This window comes from Onychostruthus taczanowskii, unplaced genomic scaffold (genome assembly GCF_017590055.1).
Source record: "Onychostruthus taczanowskii isolate IOZ18803 unplaced genomic scaffold, ASM1759005v1 scaffold1, whole genome shotgun sequence".
Classification (NCBI taxonomy): Eukaryota; Metazoa; Chordata; class Aves; order Passeriformes; family Passeridae; genus Onychostruthus; species Onychostruthus taczanowskii.
The window spans coordinates 7,087,270-7,101,317 of record NW_024496525.1 but is presented as its reverse complement, the minus strand read 5'-3'; the positions used below and the strand labels follow the sequence as shown (position 1 = coordinate 7,101,317).

At 44.7% G+C, this 14,048-nt stretch overlaps 1 protein-coding gene across 2 annotated transcripts in view; it reads left to right on the top strand.

Moving 5' to 3' along the window:
- The window catches only part of SMOC1 (SPARC related modular calcium binding 1), a 160,316-nt gene extending 146,268 nt beyond the window's left edge, over positions 1 to 14,048 (top strand). For both annotated transcript variants that reach the window (XM_041410451.1, XM_041410525.1), the window contains 3 exons: positions 4,686 to 4,933; positions 11,948 to 11,998; positions 13,703 to 14,048. In XM_041410451.1, coding sequence (XP_041266385.1) covers positions 4,686 to 4,933; positions 11,948 to 11,998; positions 13,703 to 13,719 — 316 coding nt within the window. In that variant the 3' untranslated portion in view covers positions 13,720 to 14,048. The remainder of the gene's footprint in view (positions 1 to 4,685; positions 4,934 to 11,947; positions 11,999 to 13,702) is intronic.

The following is a 14,048-nucleotide window of genomic DNA, read 5'->3' as shown; positions in this document are numbered from 1 at the left end:
GTAAGAACTGGAAGCAGGGCAAGATAAGTTTTGAATTTTACCTCAGTTTGTTAAACTCGTTGCTTTCTACTGCTTAGTGCTGGCACTTTGGTGGTCTCCATCTGTGCTGTCACAGGCGTTGGCTGGAATGGTCAGTCACTCTCCATCCATTCTTCATTCAGCAGCAGCACCAAGCAGGGTATATATATCCTTGCAAAATATTTAAAAGTCTTATAAACTTACCACTCTAAGTAAGACCACAAACATACCTTGTGCGTATGTTGGGAATGAAAGCTGAACTAATTAATTTTTTCACTCTATAGCATTTGCTACCAGCTTCTTGTCCATCAGTGTTCTTCCATCCTGGAGTAGGTCCCTCTGGTTTATAGGCTCTGCAGTCCAGCTAGGTGATGGGCTGATCTTACTGCCCTTATGTCTTTCTGCCTCGGCTGCTGATGTTGCTACATAAAGTGTGTAGTACAAAAGAATAGATTTTCTAAGTCTTCAAACAGGTACCTGATGGGTACTTCAGAGATTGCAGCCTGTGCAGTGGGGCTGAAAGTGTTCAGGGAGCAAAGGACCAGCTTTGGTAGGAATGGACTTCAATTTATTTAGTAAAATGTCATGGCACATACTACCCTTTGACTGCACAGTTCTGTGGAGCATAATGTAATTGCACACTCTACATGGCTCTTTAGGGGAGTCATGTCTCACATTTGCTGCTCTTGTATTCTTCAGCCTATATTCCTCCCCTATTTCCCTGCTTCTTCACACTGAGCTCACTGCTCCTTTCTCACAAGGGCCTCGAGGACTGAAAAGCATTACAGATTGCATGCACAGTGCATATTCAAGCTGCCTATTTGATATTTCGGCAGTCATTCTCTGATCCAGCATTCAGTGCAGCTTACAAAAGTGTATGTCCATGGTTTTGCCCAGCCTCTTTGTGTTCTTCAGCGACACCAGATGATGTGAAGGTACTCTGTGGAAGTATGCCTCATCTGGAAGATAGCATTGTTAGAAGTTGCTGTACCTTAACACATGTACCTCCAAGCATAAGCCACCTAAGAAATGAATGTTCTGCTGTGAGGGAGCTCTTAGAACATTATACAGAAGGAGGAGCAAGAGCCTACTTGGAGAAGACTGTATACTTGATGCCAACAAACTTTTAAGAAAGCTGTTTTGCTGTCTTAGGCTGTTAATGACAGACATGCTTTTCTTCACTGTTGGAATATTGCTGGGCTTGTGCTGCTTAATTGAGCTAAACTTGCTGGCTTTTGTACAAAAGCAGTCCAGCAACAGCAGGTTACATTTGGAAAATCAGTTTACACAGACCTCCTTTCTTCACTAGTGCTCATTCTTTAGGACTGACTGTTTTGCCACAGAGTGCTAAAGAGGAACAATTAGGCAGAAAAGTAAGTACAGCTGTAATGCAGTCAACATGAGAAGGCTGTCTTCATTTTAGTGATTCTTACTGTGTCTTACAAAGCTGCTACAGCACCAAAGCCAGGTACTGGAATTCAATGGGTTTTAGTGTGATTGGTGTTGGAGCAACAGATGTTGGAAATTGAGAATGTACAGGACAGCTTTGTTCTGTCTTGATTTTTCTGATTCCTTTATGGTCTGAATGAGAGGTAGCCCAATAAATGAAGTTTATATGTGAGGGCTGATTTACTTCTCTTGAAATAGTATGAGGAGGAAATGGAGGGACAATCCCCTGGAATACTGCCAAGTCTGTCCTCACAGGGTGAATGGAGCCCCAGACCTGTCTGAGCTTATCCCGCAGGCAAGGCTGCTGCCATGGCACATCAGCAAAGCTAGGTGGCCTAGCAGTGCTGTGTAGTTGCATTAATTCATGCAATTCATTGCATTTCATGGGTGGTGCCTAAGCGCCTTTCACGGGCAGCAGTCAAAGTCAAGGTAGTTAAATACAGTACTGTAACTTCATCCTTCTGTAGTGTATCATGGAATTTCATGAGCCAGGGATATATGGCCACACTGAGATGATGGGGATGCTTCCTGTGCTGGGATTCTGGATGATAACCAGAGATGGCAGGCAACCAACCATCTCAGGAACTGCAGTCCTGCTAAGCCAGCCAACAGAAAGTGGTAAAAACTCAGAAATGGCTGTATCTTCCTTTTTCCTAAAGTCATAGCCATTAAACTAATTCCTTTTAGCTCCATTAGCATGCTGCAGTTTTCAGCATGAGCTCTCAGCTTGTTTGTAATGGCAAAGATTGATTTATTGTCACCTCATGAGTCAATGTATTTGTATTAGCCTGTGAATGTCCCTCATTTTCTTTGTGGAAGTGCTGAAGAGAGCCATGTTGCCTTTCTTCATAACTCACAAAAGCTCCTCCTTGGTGTGGCCCTGGAAAAGAGGTACTTTAAAATCCTGCTTCTGAGTGCCTCTTCAGTAGGTAGTGAAAAGCTCTTGTCTGTTGTCTTTCTGCTGTTGGTTCTAAGATGCTCTGTTATTTTCTCCAGTTCTACCTCTCCAGTTGTGGTCCTTCAGTAAATGAGGGCAGGCCAAGGTGTGAACAAGGGCAATCTCACATGCAAAAGCTCAGGTTTTATTCTTCTATCTCAGCAAAGGCAGAGTATTGCTCCTGGCAATACAGAACTCCTCTGAGGCTGTTGGAAACATGCTAGTCTTCAAATGACAGCCAGCTTCTTTCCAAAAGGGAGAGAGATCAATAGCTATGTTAATAAATGTCAAAAAAACAAGACACAGATGTGTTTCTGTTCTCTCCTGTCATCCTGGTCAGTGCATACAGTTTAGAAAATCAGAACACTTCCTTAACTTCTGGGCTGGGGGGGAGGTGTGTGGGGGGGAATTTTGCAATTTTTCCTTGTCTATAGGTGATTCCTGGTGCTTGCCTGATATTTTGGTTCCCCAAACTAAACCAGACTTATTCCTAACCCCTTCTTCCTCCTGCATGGTGTTTATCCCATTGTACATTCACCAGATGCTGGGACTGAATGCCAGCCTGCCTCTTAGTTAAGAAATAAATGAAGGAAATAGTTTCAAGTAAAACCCTGGGAAAAATGTTACACAGTTTATCTGTCTCTCTGTACTCTGTGTGTTTTCTTGTTACAAGGATTGATGTATCTCTGGATAGGGGCTACCTTTGTAATTTATATCCTTATTTGTAAAAGCCATCAGAAAAGGTTAATGAGGATCTCAGTTTCCACTTAAATTCCAGTTCTTGCTTTCTGCATGCTGCAGAGTCCTCCTCACAAATAATTTAATTTACCATAGGGGTAGCATGTGTGAGGGGGTATTTTTCAGGCTTTGTAGCTGCATTTTAAAGGCAAAACTTGTCACACCAGAAAGTCAAAATAATTTTCTCTCTCCTAGTTCCCAACAAAAAAAACTTCAGTGACCATATACGTATAGATTCTACTAGTTCCTGAAACAAAGTCAACAGCAGTCTTGGAGAAAATTTTATAGGATACTTGGGTTCTTATTTCTGCATCAGCTAGAATGCCCCAACCTCACACCAGAATCTGGCTGCCTGCAGCAGGCAACTGTTCCTCTCTCCTTCCTGGGGAAGGAATTTATGCAGCAGCTGGATATGTCTCCTGGAATAAGTCAGAGCAATCAGTGCCAATGTAGCATGTTTGACTACCTATCCACTAATTTCCGTGCACTAATATGCTTTATTCTTGGAAGGAAAAAAGGTTCAGACCTCAGCCTCATTTCAGCATCTTTTCAGCTTTCTCTGTTGGCGTACTCATCACATGGAGAAAAGACAGACTAGCTTACAAAGTTTCTTTCCTGGTTCTCAGAATCCCTGAGGGATAACCCCCTTTCCCACTGCTGCTGCAAAGCACCAGACACTGCTTCAGTGGTATGACCTAACAGTACCTGTTCGGTGATGGCATCATGTTGAAAGGCAGCATTCTGTATTTGTGTGTCTATAGCTGTTGCTCCTCCTCTTTTTTTTTCTTCTTTTCCTCTCTGATATTGTTGTTGTCTACAGAAGGAAAATGTGAGTCAAATAGCATCAAACTTGTAATGCCACAATGATTAACAAATGAAACAAACTGAAGTTGCCAGCTCTGTAGTACTGCTTTTAATGCATTTGTGCTTTTTATCTTCTGTGGAACTCTTGTGTGTAAATCAGGTGTGTGAAAAGCATGAAGAATGCAGAAAATATAGCAGAGGAGTCCAGATTATGTAAACAGATACAGGGAGAAGAATATTGTGTCTTGCCAAGGACATTTTCAAATAATGAATGTGTCTTGCATTAAATTAATTTGTTCCCTTTCTGAAGTCTAGATGTTACTGTCACAGAAACTACCATGACAGCTGACACTCATGGCTCTCTTGCTGGTGATTCGAATGGGAGCACAAGGGCCAAAAAGCCCAAGGAGATTGTCTCTTGCCCTCTAATGAGGATCATTCTGGGATTAGGCAGTTTCAGCAACTGGTGTGAGGAGAACCACAGCTACTAATGGTATCAGACTCCAAGATTGTCTTGGCAGTTCACTTGTTAATGCTAAAGGACATTTTTAGAAAAAGTTCATCTGTCTCAAAAGAGCCCAGCTAAAAGGAGGAGATTGGAAGACCTGTGTTTTTTGCTTACTTTGAACACGGCATGGCACCTGTCTTATTCAATGAGCAGCTCTTGCTCCTCAGCATGTGCTTGACCGTGTTGGTGAGAGCACCCCCTTGTCGGGGCCCTGTGCTTCCTCTGTTCCAGGTTCTCTGAGCCAGACCCCAGCCACACACTAGAGGAGCGAGTGGTACACTGGTATTTCAGCCAGCTGGACAACAACAGCAGCAATGACATCAACAAGCGGGAGCTAAAGCCTTTCAAGCGTTATGTGAAGAAGAAAGCCAAGCCCAAGAAATGTGCCCGGCGTTTCACTGACTACTGTGACCTCAACAAGGACAAGTCCATCTCGCTTCAGGAGCTGAAAGGGTGTTTGGGAGTCAGCAAGGAAGGAGGTGGGTGCCTTTTCTTCCTCATTGCATGACAGTAAAAACTGACAAACAAACCTAACAAATAAAAACTGAGTTACAGCAAATTCAGGAATCCATTTTCTCCCAGCTGTTTCAATCAAAAGTGCCACAGTTTTTGTGAGCAAATGAGTGGGATTAGCATACTGCCATGCAAATGTAGTTTGTTACTTGTGTTATGGCTCCATCTCCTATGCCGTATCACAGACCTCTGTGATAAGCACTATACAGAAACAGGACAACAGATAAGAGTTCTTGGCCAGTCTCATTCCTAACTTAGTCTGCTTGTACTGTTGATATCCCTGGAAACTGTAGTTAAGATCAGGTCCCCTCTGAGCAATACCCTGCTAACAAGATTCGGTTGTCTCAGCCATGCAGGTTGGATGATGTATGAGCCAGCACAGACCCAGTCCTTCTCTGGAGACCCTGTTTACTAACAGAAATAATCTTTATTTTCATTGCTAAATTCAGAATGCAGGAGAGTGGATGATGCAAAGAGAACAGCTCTTTGCAGCAAGCACAGGGCTGTACTGTTGCCCCTTTTCAAACTTAAATTGTACTTTGAGATTGGTAGAGAAATAACGCATGTGACTACCCTGTTTTTCTTTCTGTTTAGTGTCTGAGCAATCAACCCACCCTCCTGCCTTTTCTTCCTTTTTTCATCTTCACCTCATCATCTGTTGGGACCCGAACCAAACTGATATTTTTGGAAATTTTAGGAATTGAAACAGTTCAACCCAAATTCAATAATTATCAGTCATTCTTGACTGTGGGCAGACTTGCTTGGCAGGAGAAGGCAAACAGGGAGATTCCAGGGGACTAATTTCCTGTGCAGGTGTTTTGGCTTTGCAGCTGTTGTTATATGTGTCACAGTAGTTGGGAAGGGTGGATAGCTTTTTTTTTCTCCCATCTTAATCTTTCCTTAGTTCTTTTCTCAAGTTAAGCACGAGTGGGAAGGGAGTTGGTACATTTGGGTGCTGGGAAGTTGCACTTTCTAGGTGCTCTGCAAACATCTTAGTTACCATAATAAGCATATAGCATTACTTGTCAGCTGTGAGAAGCATTCAGCTTCCCTAGCCTTGTGGAGGTGTTTTTTTAGTCATCAGTACCTTACTGAGGAATGACATACCAAAATAGCAATCCTTAATTTTATTGCCTTCCCAATAAGACGAATATGCCAAATGAATTTTATTGCTATTTGGCCTGGAATAAGACTCTCTGGAATCTGCTGCCCTGGCGAACTGAATGTTCAAAATTTAGTTTATGGAAGGGGAAAAAATCAAAGGGAGAGAAGAAAGAAAATGTGAAACTTTGAGCCCATGTGAAGGGGGGAGAGAAGGCAGCATGACATTGTTGTGAGTGCCTGATTGTCCAGCTGTTTGCTGAGAACACATCCTTGACCTTTCATGGTTTCTTCTGTTGTATGAGGACAGGACTGTGGTCAAAAAAGGGACTCTGATCTTATTCTGTCATTCAGCTTCACATACCTACTACAAACCTGATAAGCCTTGAGGACCAAAGATAAAGGGATAAGTTAAAGGATGGTGAGCACTAAAAAGCCGGGCAGGGGGCAGTGCAGACAGCAGGTACTAACATTGAATAAAGAACTGAGTGAGAGTGCTCTAGAGGTGCAGTAAACAAGTTTGTAATGCATCTTTTCTATGAATTCACAAAGTTGTGAGGTGGTAGATGGCATGTTTTCTATGCTTCCTATTCAGAAGAACTGCTTAATTTAGAGTCAGTATCTTTGCCTTTGACATGGTCCTCCCCAAATCCTCTCTAAACCAGAGATAGATGGTTGGGTTGTTGGGTGGATAAGGAATTGGTTGGATGGTCACACCCAGAGGGTGGAGGTCAACAGCTCAGAGTCCTGATGGACATCAGGGACAAATGGTGTCCCTTGGGATTTATACTGGACCAGTGTTATTTAATATCTTCATTTATGACATAGTGGGATTGAGTGCACCCTCAGCAAATTAGCAGATGACACCAAGCTGAGTGGTGCAGTTGCCATGCCTGAATGATGGGATGCCATCCAGAAGGATGTGGACAAGCTCAGGAAGTGGGAGTGGGAATCTCATAAGGTTTAAGACAACCAAGGTGCTACATCTGGTTAAGGGCAATCCCTAATATCAACACAGGCTATGGATGAACAGATTTGAGCACCCCTGCCCAGAGGAACTTGGGGGTGCTGCTGGCTGAGAGGCTGAACATGACCCAGCCATGGGCACTCCCAGCCCAGAGAGCCAAACGTGTCCTTGGCTGCATCCAGAGCAGCGTGGGCAGCAGGGGAGGGAGGGGATTCTGCCCCTCTGCTCTGCTCTGCTGAGAGCCCACTGCAGGGCTGCATCAGCTCTGGGGTGCCAGCACAGGAAGGACATGGAGCTGCTGGAGTGACTCCAGAGGAGGCCACCAAGATGATTGGAGGGTCAGAGCATCTCTGCTGTGAGGAAAGGCTGAGAGAACTGGGATTGTTCACCCTGTAAGACAAGGCTTGGGGTGACCTAACTGTGGCCTTCCAGTACCTGAAGGGAACCTATAAGAAAGAGGGAGAGGGACTTTTTACAACAGCACAGAGTGACAGGACAGAGGGAAATAACTTCAAACAAAAATGGAGTAAAGTTAGCTTAGGTGTGAGAAAAAAATTCTTTACTGTGAGGGTGGCGAGAGCTGGAACAGGTTGCCCAGAGAAGCTGTGGATGCCTCATTACTGGAAGTGTTCAAGGCCAGGTTGGATGGGGCTCTAAGTCTGGTTTAGTGAAAAGTGTCCTTGCCCATGTCAGGGGGGTTGGAACAAGATTAACTTTAAGGTGCCTTCCAACCCAAACCATTCTATGATTCTGCCTTCTTACCCTTACTCTAACTTCCCTTTATCTGGATCATAGGTGCATGTAGTCAGTCCCTGTATTTTGATGTCTGTTTCTTTCTCTGTACCATGGCCTCCGAAGATCTGCTGGGGCTGAGGTCACTGTGGGTTCAGGCCAAGAGCTAGCTGGAAATCTTTTTAATGATGCACTTTCAGCTGTAAACTGCTAGTCAGATGAAGACAGAACTTTTCATAGAAATGTTTCTGTTTCAACAAAAGCTTTCTTTGCAAGGTTCTTCTGGTCTAGCTTGGATGAGGAGGGGTTGGAGGGAGGCAAGGAAGGTTATAATTTCCCCTTGATATACTTCATTACAAATGAACTTAGCTCAGATCTTCCAAATCCTGTTTGGGTGTCCAGTAGCATAAGGACTAAACTGAAGTGGGTCATAATTCCAGGTGAGTATGCCTCTTCCTAGGCAAATTGAACATTTGTAATAATTTTGAAAATAAAATCTAATACAAATTTTGTAGTATTTGGGATTCTGAAGAAAACAGATATTAATAACAGATGTTAAAAATGTGTTCTGCATTTTTGTCAGTGTTTTGCTTTGCTTTTTTTTTTTTGGTGGCCAGTTCCATCCAAACGTGGAAATAGAGCTGCTTAAAGGAAGCATAGAGCAGAGATAACACACAACTGTTATGTGCTTCTCAGGATCTCAAGAGTCCAGATAAGATTTATGTGTGGGGATTCAGCTGGGATATTTGTAAGGACATACTTGAAACTGAGCTCTTTCCAGCTTAGAATTAAATCTGTTCAAGATACATAATTGTGTCTGTCTTCCCTTCCTCAGCAGTCTCTTCATGCCTGTGGTTACCTAATATGTGGGTACTGCCAACCAGTGGTTCTCCAGTGAGGAAGTTCGCTGCCCAGTCTATCAGAAACCCTTCCCTTTTCCATCCTTATGGGGACCCAAAAAGCTGCTGGCAAATCTGCTAGGTTTGGTGGCCACTTTGCACAGCTCTTGTCCCTCTGCTTAAACCAGAATTGTTTTTATCAGAGGCTATTTACATGGAAAAATGCCATTCTTGGATCTCAGAATGGTGTGGCCACATAAAAGAGTCAGCCTTTGAGTGTTTGCAGAAGCCTGCAAATGGCTTCTTAAACTGGGGCAGAGCAGGTAGGCAGGGCTTTCAGCTTGGAGTATGCCAGAAACAGTCTTTGCCATCACTTGATCTAAGATTGTCTGTTTGAGGAATTGTGGAAGGAAAGCAGACTGATTTACAGCCTGTTAAAAGTTAGCATTCCTCAGCGTAGTCTGCAGAGCCTGAGTTAAGGGGGGAACCATCTGTGATCAAAGAACAAATGCAGAGAGAGTATCTCTCTGCATTAGTCGAAAGACAGGATCCTTGAGAGGAGATAGACACACATCGTAAAGCTTTGCTGGAAAGCTACTGGACCTGAGATTAATTGGAGTCCAGTGATGCTGGAGAGGAGGGCTGTAGATCTGACTGAGGCTTGTGCTAGTTGTGCTGGCTGCAAAATGTTGGAGTTGAGTTTTACCTCTATATTCTTCCAAGTTCAAGAGACAAAGTCAGCATTTTGTGCCTGCCCAAAGAGGAGCTAAGGGAATAAGCAGCAAAGAAACGTCCCTCTGCCAGCTGACGGGAAGTTCCCTTCTGCCAGCTCAGATCCTGTGATTGCTTTGCTATCCAAGAGCTTGTCAGATGGTTGGTGTTGGGCGCGCTTCACAGGACATGAGGACATCTGAGGTGGAACCCAGCCACCAAGAGCCAGTCCAGAAACGGGATCGAAATATCTTAATTAAAAAGTGTATGTGTGTGTAATTAAACAGAATGTCACTTTCTACTGAATCTGAGGAAATGTTACAGAAAGAACAAAAGTAGACAGGCAATCTGAACAGCAGATTTCATTCAGTGATGTTTTGTACCTTTCTTATTGCTATCTTCAGAAGTAACTGCATGCTTGGGAGGCTGGGAATGAGTTGCTCTATATCATTACTGTACAAGTCGTTGTGTGAGAGAAGGTAGCAAAAAGCAGTCACCTGGGAAAGGCCTCTGTACCAGTGATGATAGAAAATAACAATTTGAGTGGCCATGAGAAAACTGTAACCAGGTAATGACTGAATTAAAAAGAAATTTCAAAGTACGTTTATGTGCTATTAGATTAGATTTAAAGGAGGTTCAGTGCTTGGTTTTGTTTGTCTTGTTAAGATACTCCCCTTTGGAGCTTTATAGAGGTGCTATAATTTGCCTTTAATCTTGACAAAAGTAAGTGATAATATGAATCAGGACATCAGTATTGTGTTGAGAACACAAGATAAGGCTGTTTCTCTCCCCAAAAGGTGAAAGGTTTGCTCTGTATGTCTGAAGAATAATGATTTCCTATTAAAAGCTGCTGGGGTTTCCTTGGGGCTTTTTCTTTTGAAAGACACCTGGCCTAATCCAGTGTGACTAGAACTGTTATCCAAGAGAGAGTAATTGTGAGGATGAGCAAATACTCAGCATTTATGAAACTTGCCAAATGAGGGGATGTCACCCCACAATGCCCAAGGGCTTCCCAGCTGTATGCTAGTAACCCACGGTCACCGCCTGCCCTATTCCTTCCTCTCCTTTGCGGTGTTGTTGTGGCAGGGTTTTGCCTTCGACAGGTACCCGTGGCTGGCCTGGTTTGTAGGGCCGGCAGGCAGCTGAGGGCGGTGCTGTCTGCCCCCAGAGCAGCAGGGGATGAGCCCCAGCGCGTTTCCCACACGGCTTCACGGGCCATGTGCTCGAGCACACCGGCCGTGGCACGGAGGGATGCTCCTGCCTTCTGAACACACCGGCCTGGAGCTGCCCGCCCCTCTCCAAAGACAGGCAGTGCTCACTCAGCTCTTTCCAAGGATGGGTTGTGCTCTTGCACAGCACTGTGCTGCAGGCTTACCTGCACTGTGTGGTAAAGGTGAGAGGGTTCTTTCGGATGCCCTCTGGCTTCCCCAGGCTGCCAGCCAGGGCACTGATGCCCTGCGGGGCCCTGGCAGCCTCCCATGAAGGGCCCAGGCTGTGAGTGCCAGTCAGGCCAGGCAGATCCTCTGGCCTGGCAGTGGAGCCTTTGCCCATGGCAGCAGAGCAGCGTTTGACACCAGGCATCAGCGAGCCGCGGTTCTGCTGATCCCGGCAGGGCAGGTGGCTGCTACTGGGTGTTCGGGGCCTTGGAATAACCTCCTGTGCTTACACAGTTTCTTATTAATGTTCTCTAAAGCCAACAGGCTGTGCTTTGTGACCCATTTCAGCCTTGGCCACTGACACCTTTTTCCCTCTGGCTTTTTCTTCTCAGCAGCTCTATTCCTATTGTACAGCCCAGCCTCCTGGCCCCTGGGGCTTCCTACACCTCGGCCCTGCCCTCTGAGCTTCTGCCCATCTTGTTCCTGCACAGAGCAGCATGTGCAGTGGAGTACTTGATGTGCAGAGTGAGCTGTGCAGTCAGGCCATGTGCATGCACAAATCAAAGTCATGGAGTGGAGGATGGCAACTGCTGCTGGCTGGGAGCAGGAGCTCCCATTTTCAGCTAAGCCCTCCTCTGACATCAGACAAAGCAGGGAGTGTGACATGCTTTCGACAGCTCCTGTAATCCCGGAGCTGGCCGTACCCAGTGCAGAGGCCCTTGCCATGAGCTCCATCTGGTGTAGGGTACATGTGCCTGTTATCTCATGACACAGTCACAGCTCTGCCCTTCTGCCAGGTATAAGTTCAGGTCTTTGATTTTAGGCACTTGTTTATTTGAATCAAGTGAAAGATTTAATAAACCTGGGCTGTCTGTATTGCCTGTACCTTCACTCTCTTCTCGCTTCCCTCTTTCTATGTGCCGTTATTTTGCTTGCTTGGGAAAACTTCAGGATACTACTTGCATCCTTCCTTTCTTCTTTTTCCTTCCACTCCTCAGTTTAACCTTGTAATTGTTGTTTCTTGCCCACACAAAACCTCTGGATTTCATGATAGCTACTACACCACCAGGTGTTTAACATCTCTCATCTCAGGCACACTGGTTAGACTCTTGCATGTGAATCCTGTTGGCAGGACTTGCTGTGAGCATGCTCAGAGTGGGTGCTTTGAACATGCCCTCTGGCAACAGACAAGGGAAGGCTCCTTTGTCATGCCATGGCATTTACTTCCTCTAATGTGGTTCTTGGATTTTACAGGTAGCCTGAGCAGTTTGCCCAATGGAAAAAGACAAGGCCTTAACCCTTTCAGTGAGTATCTTGTCAAAATGTTTTATTTTTTCCTGTGATAAACATGTATTGCAGAATTCATTCTCCCCTGTTCTCCTATGTTCATGAACAACAATATAGAAACAGCTGGAAACAAAAGTTGTTCTTAAGAGGTATAAATACACCAGTGTGCAGCTCCATTGCATCATTTTAAAGTCCAGCTCTACGTCTTTTGCTGGAACAGACTACATGTGGCTAAGGAATTAGAATGGGATAAAGCAGCTGTGGGATGACTCCTATCCTACTCTTCCTTCTTCTCTCAAGCAGTAATTTAGGTGATTTGTTGTGTTTACATCCATTACTCCACGGACAAATTCCCATGAAGACTGTTCTCTGTCATGGTAAAGGTCTGCTCTCCCCTGTATTTTGGGCATTGAATCACATGGACCCTTTCATCAGGCACGAACAATAACATCATTTGTTTTGCTTTTAGACTTGCTGCCTCATGGTTTTGTTGGGTACTTCTCATTTTGGACTGTAAGAAGCAGTGAGAAGTTTTCCCCTGCCTACATCTTCTGCCATTTGTTCTATAGCTGTCCTACATATGTCTGGCTAGGCTCCTTTTTGTGTTGAGGAGACCCAGGCTGTGTATTTGTTTAATGCCAGAAGTCTTCCTATACCTCTTGCTATGTTCCTTGTCTTTCTGGGGAATGTATTGTCTGGTCCTGGTGAGATGGGCTGAACAGAGAACTGAAGATAAAGATCTGCTACACCTTGTACATTGAAAATGTGATGTTTCCTGGTGCGTCCTCCACTCTGAGTATGTACTTGCTAAAAGCTGAGCAGAGGCATTTGAACAACTGCTGTAGCTCCAGCCCTTTCCTTGTCACTCAGAGTGCTCAGTGTAGGACAGATCATCTGCACTCCCACACTACACTGCACTTACAGACATGGAAAACAATCTGTTGTTTTTATGAGCTGGTCATTGAGCACTGCAGGCGCCTTTTGCAGAGCTGTGCAATTGATTGCATATATGGCTACCTGAAATAATTTTGCATTTGACAATGTTTGCCCCCCTGTGACAGGGCATGTTGATCAGCACTGATCTCACTGAGGCCTTTCCTCCCAGTGAGGTAACCTTTTTCCCTCAAATCCCTACTTTTGCTTTCTCTGTAGTATGTTTTCACCTGTAATTAATCGACAGAGCTCTAACTCTGGTCCCATAAGAACTTTGGTTCTTTAAGAACCTTTGGTGAGGGGCTTAACAAAAGCTTTCTGAAGAAAGGTCTCCTCCAAGACCTGCTTGTCTGCTAGGGAAGGAGGCAGCTGGTCTGGCTGATGGGGAGATGGTGGCAGGGCAGCCTGGCAGCAGTGATTTTCTGCATCAGCTGTGCCAGGCAGAAGAGCAGAACAAGGGATGTTGGACCAGTTGTTTCCCTGGACTGCATGCCCATTTCCAAGGAGGGGGAGGAAAGTGGTGTTTTGTGTTTAAAAATATGTCAGTCCCTGAGGCTCCATGTGACTCATTCAGTGCTTTTTCCAGCAAGGCTGTCTCCTTAGGCCCTGGTTGTTTTCAGCCTCACAGCTTATTCTGGGATCTCAGCTTTCTGGGACCATGGCTTCAGCAGAGGCTATACTGGATCTTTATCAGTCAGGTTTCTTTTTGTTTTAATTTGCCTTTTTCCCTTACTTGTTCTGCTTCTGTTCTGTTTTTCCCTCCTTGCCCACCCCACCCTACTCTTTCAGTAGGTCGCCTGGTGTAGCAGCAGAAGACAAGAAGGGAAGGCAGGAGCTGACCCAAAGGAAGAAGAGATCCAGTGACAGACGGACAGACACCTTGCTGCTTGTGAGCAAGCACGCAGCAGCAGCAACATCCAGCGTAGCAGAAGTGGCACCCAGAACGTTTGCACTTTTAAAAAATTGGTTTGGATTTTTTTTAATTGCTTTTCAATGCCATTATCTAATACTTTGGAAAGTGGAGGGAAGCAGGATCATGACTTTTTAAAATTGGAACAGCTACTGATGATGTAAAATTGAGTTCACTGGAACTCAGAATTTTATATACTGTATATAAATATATATGTAAATTGTA